General features: G+C 51.1%; 1 protein-coding gene across 1 annotated transcript in view; it reads left to right on the top strand.

The window, feature by feature from the left end:
• The first annotated feature begins 916 nt into the window (after nucleotides 1–916).
• GAP43 (growth associated protein 43) overlaps nucleotides 917–6,371 on the top strand; it is a 42,564-nt gene continuing 37,109 nt past the window's right edge. Inside the window, 1 exon segment of the mRNA XM_083170648.1 lies at nucleotides 917–922. Within this exon segment, the coding sequence (XP_083026774.1) occupies nucleotides 917–922 (6 nt within the window).

Raw genomic sequence — 6,371 nt, forward strand, 5'->3', positions numbered from 1 at the left:
GTCCCTTTGGGGGACGTTCTAGCCTCTGCCAGCTGGGCCCTGGGGGCATAATAATTTGTCACACCATGGGGGAGATATAACAAAGTTAGATAGATAAATGGGTCTATTTACTAAGCGTTGGAGAGAGATAAAGTACCAGCTAATCAGTTTCTAACTGCCTTGCTACAGGCTGTAGTTGAAAATGACAGTTAGAGGCTGGTTGGTTGGAACTTTATCTGTGTCCACTTTATCTCTCTACTAGACTCAGTAAATAGACCCCAAAGTCCCAACCAGCCAGCTACTAACTGTTATGTCCCACCATACATCTGCAGGCCTGATCCTCCGGCACACCAGCACCGTTGTTCGCCAACTGAATGCGCCAATTAATGGCCAGCGAAGATCTGCGATCCATCCAATTAAGCATGTTAAAAATATCCTATCCGAAGGCAACAAATGATCTAAAGGTGGCCATACACACGCAGATTTATCTGCAAATCTGGCTGGTTGGAACAAAAACATGGTTATGGATGAGAGCAAATGACAGTTGACCATTTGCTTGGAAATGCTGGAAAACTGACAAACTGTCACTCATCCATAACCATGTTTTTGTTGCAACCAGCCAGATATGAAGATAAATCTTACTAGTGTATGGGCACCTTAAGATTTCAGCTATTTTCCATTTTCAGACGACTTTAGCCCTTTTTCCCTGTATGTACTATACACGTCTTTCTGTCATTTATACCGTTATTATGTTTGTTGGTATTGCTATTATAATAATATTATTGCTAGTACATATTACACAGCGCTGTGTAACACAAACCAATAACTCAGACTTGCCCGCAGGTGGAAAAGCCATTTAGCGCACAAGCCTGATCCTATTTCTCCGGAAAGACATATGACCGGAGAATGGATTTGCCTGTATATTACATAAATTACCATGAAGGTCTGATAGATCTCTCTCCTTCTGACCCGTTCCCCCGGGTCACAGCCAGATTTCCTTTCCAATGATTTGAAATGCAGTTTTCCTTTGAAACAACAGCATTTCAATGAATGGAAAAAACAAAAGCCGCTGTTGGCCGGGATACAGGCCTTCCCCGCAGACACTGATTACACAGTCAGCTTCTTGGAAAAGCCTGGAGCCAGCTTTGTGGATCAGCAGATTGGACGTTTCTGTAGAGGGGAGACACTTGCTGCTTTGTTACAGGCCGATAGCTGGGCGTCGCTTCCTTGTGTCAGACACATTGGACTTGGTTACACTGTAACTGCCGATAGGACAGAGGGGAACATAAAGCACATACAGTAATGTCTCACACACTATATCATCTCCAATAAGAGATGGAGAGAGAATCAGACAATGACATCACTGCCCTTAATGCGTTCAGACCCCAAGTTTAGAAAAAATACAGATGACCGGTGGATGAGATGCCGGCAATCAGAATACTGACACTGGAGTCCTGATAGAGGGAATCCCGGGAGGGGTCCAGTAAGTATACTTACTGTACCTGCCTACTGCCCCCCCCCCCCCCCCCCCAACCCTAGCCCACCTTCCCTGCTGCCTAACTCTCAACCCCTCACAGCCTAACCATAACCCTTCCCACTAGTGCCTAAACCTAACCTCCCCCACCACAGTCTGACCCTCCCCACTAGTGCCTAACCCTAACCTCCCCCCCACCACAATCTTACCCTGACCCTCCCCACTAATGCCTAACCTTAACCTCCCCCCCACCACAGCCTAACCCTGACCCTCCCCACTAGTGCCTAACCCTAACCTCCCCCCACCACAACCTAACCCTGACCCTCCCCACTAATGCCTAACCCTGACCCTCCCAACTAGAACCTAACCTTAACCTCCCACCACCACAGCCTAACCATAACCCTCCCCACTAGTGCCTAACCCTAACCTCCCCCCCCCGCCACAGCCAAACCCTGACCCTCCCCACTAATGCCTAACCTCCCCCCCACCACAAGCCTAACCCTGACCCTCCCCATTAGTGCCTAACCCTTACCTCCCCCCCACCACAGCCTAACCCTGACCCTCCCCACTAGTGCCTAACCCTAACCTCCCCCCCACCACAGCCTAACCCTGACCCTCCCCACTAGTGCCTAACCCTAACCTCCCCCCCACCACAGCCTGACCCTCCCCACTAATGCCTAACCCTAACCTCCCCCCACCACAGCCTGACCCTCCCCACTAGTGCCTAACCCTAACCTCCCCCCACCACAGCCTAACCCTGACCCTCCCTACTAGTGCCTAACCCTAACCCCCCCCCCCCACCACAGCCTAACCCTGACCCTCCCCACTAGTGCCTAACCCTAACCTCCCCCTGCCACAGCCTAACCCTGACCCTCCCACTAGTGCCTAACCCTAACCTCCCCCCTGCCACAGCCTAACCATAACCCTCCCCATTAGTGCCAAACCCTTACCTCCCCCCCACCACAGCCTAACCCTGACCCTCCCCACTAGTGCCTAACCTAACCTCCCCCCTGACACAGCCTAACCCTGACCCTCCCCCACTAATGCCTAACTCTAGTCTCCCCCACCACAGCCTAACCGTAACCCTTCCCACTAATGCCTAACCCCCTCACACCACAGCCTAACCTTCACCCCACCATAGCCTAACCCTAACCTTCTCCCCACCACAGCCTAATCCTGATCCTCCCCACTAGTCCCTAAACCTCCCTCCCCCACCACAGCCTAACCCTAACCTTCCCCCTCCATAGCCTAATCCTGACCATGCCCACTAGTGCCTAACCTCCCTCCCCCGCCACACCCTAACCTCCCTCCCCGCAACCACCCTAACCTACCTCCCCGCAACACCCTAACCTCCCTCCCCCGCCACAGCCTAACCTTCCCGCTGCCACAGCCTAACCTTCCCCGCCATAGCCTAATCCTGACCATGCCCACTAGTGCCTAACCTCCCTCCCCGCCACACCCTAACCTCCTTCCCCCGCCACACCCTAACCTCCCTCCCCCGCCACACCCTAACCTCCCTCCCGCCACACTCTAACCTCCCTCCCCCCACACCCTAACCTCCCTCCCCCCACACCCTAACCTCCCTCCCCCACCACACCCTAACCTCCCCTCCCCCCCACACCCTAACCTCCCTCCCCCGCAACACCCTAACCTCCCTCCCCCACACCCTAACCTCCCTCCCCCCAAACCCTAACCTCCCTCCCCGCCACAGCCGGTTACGGTATATATGGTAGATAATGTCTAGGACAACAATCACTAGGTGGACCACTAGTGGTCGTCAGTCACTAGGTCGACACTTTGAAATGGTCGTCATACCCAAGGTCGACATTGACAAAATGTCGACACAAGCTTGTAGTCAACATAGACATGGTCGACAGTTGGCTATCCACGAAATTGGGGCGAGTGTTGACGTCATTTAACACCTGCATGGGTGCGCCCAGTGGTGTTATTGACATGCCTAATGCTGGGTGTTCCACTGCTTCCGCCCCCTGCGCGCCCCTCATGGCTCAAGCGGCACGGCGAGTGCGAATCTCGCTCCCAGGGTTTGCACATACGCATATTCCCGCATGTGCACGCCCGACCATCGGGGACAGGGACGAATTCAGCCCACTATGAGCTGGTCTGAATCGTCCCACTGCAGGTGGGACAGATGGATGTGGTACTAGGCATGTGAGATGCCACGGTCATGGTCAGAGACTGGCACCAAGGTACATTACAGTAGAACACAGTCCTGGCAGCTGGGTGGGGCCGTGGAGCCATTGGGGTGTCTGACATAAGGGGGGTAGTGTGACAGTTGCGCTATCTGACAGACGAATAGAGCAGTGTGGCAGTTGGGTGTCTGATAGAAGGGCTGGGCCGTGTAGCAGTTGGGGTGTGTTTGTGCCAGGGGGGGGGGGGTCTGGCAGCTGGGTGGGGCAGTGTTGCAGTTGGGGTGTGTTTGCGCGTGGGGGTGTCTGGCAGCTGGGTGGGGCAGTGTTGCAGTTGGGGTGTGTGACATAAGGGGGGTATAGTGTGTACACACGGTTCGATATGGCTTCCGATGTTGACGATATCGTCAACATCGGAAGCCATATCGCATACATATCGCATACTGATTGTATGCATTGTAAGGGCTTCCTAGCCCAATGCGCGCTCCCGTTTAAGGAGAGATCGGAGGGGAGATAGAGTGGGCAGCACACTCTATCTAGCACAAATCGCAAGCATATCGCATGCATCGTATGTGCCTTGCAATATGCTTAAGATGCGATGTGCTATACGATTTCCAGGGCCCTGTCAGTCATCCTGTTGTTAAGTCAAAATCGCTTAGTCAAAATCTTAAGCAAATCTTAAGGCACATAGGAAATCGCATAGTAAATCAAATAGGAAATCACATAGCAAATTGTATGGTAAAAAGTCAAAATCTTAAGCATATCTTAAGGCATATCTTAAGGAGTAGAGAAAAAAAAAAAAAAGGGAAAAGTAAAAATCGGACAAAACATCGAATCGTACATCGGATCGCACAGAACATCGAACCGTGTGTACACACTCGTAGTGTGGGGTGTTTGGCAGCTACTGTAGGTGGCGGAACGTGACTGTCAGGGTGTGTGTTACAGAAGAGTGGGGCAATGTGGCATTTGGGGTGTCTTACAAGGGTGGGGCAACATGGCAGTTGGGCTGTCTGACAAGGGTGGGGCAATGTGGCAGTTGTAGGTGGTGACAGAATGGTAGGGCAGTGTGGAAGTGGTGGTGGGTGACAGGGGTGTGGCAGTTGGGGGGGGGTGACAGAATGACGGGGTATGTGGCAGTCAGGATGTCTGACAGCTGGGTGGGGTGATGTTGGGTATGTGACAGAAGGTTGGAGGAATGTAAAAGTTGGGGATGACAGAATGGAGGGGTGTCTGGCAGCTGGGTGGGGTAATGACAGAATGGAGGGGCATTGTCATAGTTGCCTACCCTCCTGCATTCTGCAGGAGACTCCCTGAAATAACAGCAATCTCCCTCTCTCCCTCATTAGTCTACCAATCTCCCTCATGTCACCTAGCCCACATTACACTGTTACATTTTTTGGGGGGAAAAGAGGAATGAGAGATAGATACAGTTACATTGAATCATCAGCACCATTCCCCAGCACTTTACCAAGTATAGTAGCTCTTACTAACTGCTTTGGGGCTCATCTACATTTGGATATAAGTCATTTTACAAGATTCCTCTCAGATGTAGCAGTACACAGCCACGCTTCTAGGTGCCACGTTCACAATCTCTTTTCACAATATCTCCATATATGGAACTAGACACGCCCTTTGGGTGGAGGATGACACGCCCCCTCAATGGTGCACTGTGCAGAATTCTACTGCCAACTATAATCTCCCTGAAACTAGTTTTTAAAAGTAGGCAAGTATGGGCATTGTGGCTGTTGGGGTATCTGGCAATAACTTTCTTGCACTGGATAAACGCTCTTCCCTAACTAATACACAGAGAATCACGTTACAAGGAATGGCCGGGGAGGGGGGGGGGGGGGGGGGGGGGTAACAGGAACAAATCGATCTGCTGATTATCAGTATAAGACAATGGATTGCATTGTTATTGCACCACTCCACCTCTGTGTCACTAACCATTGGGACTTGCAGCATCCAGAACTGCAATTAGACCCAGGACGTTGTTCTCCTAATTGCAGACACAGGGGCGTAGAGTCACTTATAGTGTCACAGTCTGTTTGCAGAAAGAATGATGAAGTCATTTAAAGTTTTGTCTGAGGCATGATATCTGAAGTGTCATCCCAGTAACGTGCATCAGTCCTTGTGTAACCGCACAACATACTGTGATAAAAGTGACATTTGTGTGCGATCTCTGCAGGTTTTCCATGTGGATAACTAGATAATGTGTCCCCTATTTTGCACCCATACCTGATGCTTTCTACCAGAAAACAGACACAGAACTTTGGGATCTTTTTACTAAGCACTGAAGAGAGATAAAATGCACGGGGATAAAGTACCGGCCACCAGTTCATAACTGTCATTTTCAAACACATCCTGTAACAAGGCAGGTACCAGCTGGATGAGAACAAAGTCGGGATTCGTAGTAGTTCGGGGAGGGGGTGGGGCTAAAATGACACAAATTGTGTCATTTTACACCATTTAGCCCCGCCCTCCCCCAACTGCCGCTTATTGACATAAGCGTCTGCTCCACCCCATCGGACTGCAGATCAGTGTGTCTCCTCTCCGAGAGAAGCCCAGAGAGGAGGACACCATAGTAGTATGACTTTATCTCTCTCCACTTTATCTCTCCCAATAGTGCTGTTCAGATGCCCTATTGCAGTAAATACTGAGCAGTTTTAGTAGGACATGAGCATTCCAAGGACGCCGTTTTTTGTCACTGTGTGAGACTTGTTGGCTGAGCACGTGCCTTTATCTGTGCTGGCTGTGTGACAATTCCACGTCAA

The sequence above is a fragment of the Crinia signifera genome, chromosome 2 (genome assembly GCF_055691185.1).
Source record: "Crinia signifera chromosome 2, ASM5569118v1, whole genome shotgun sequence".
Taxonomy (NCBI): Eukaryota; Metazoa; Chordata; class Amphibia; order Anura; family Myobatrachidae; genus Crinia; species Crinia signifera.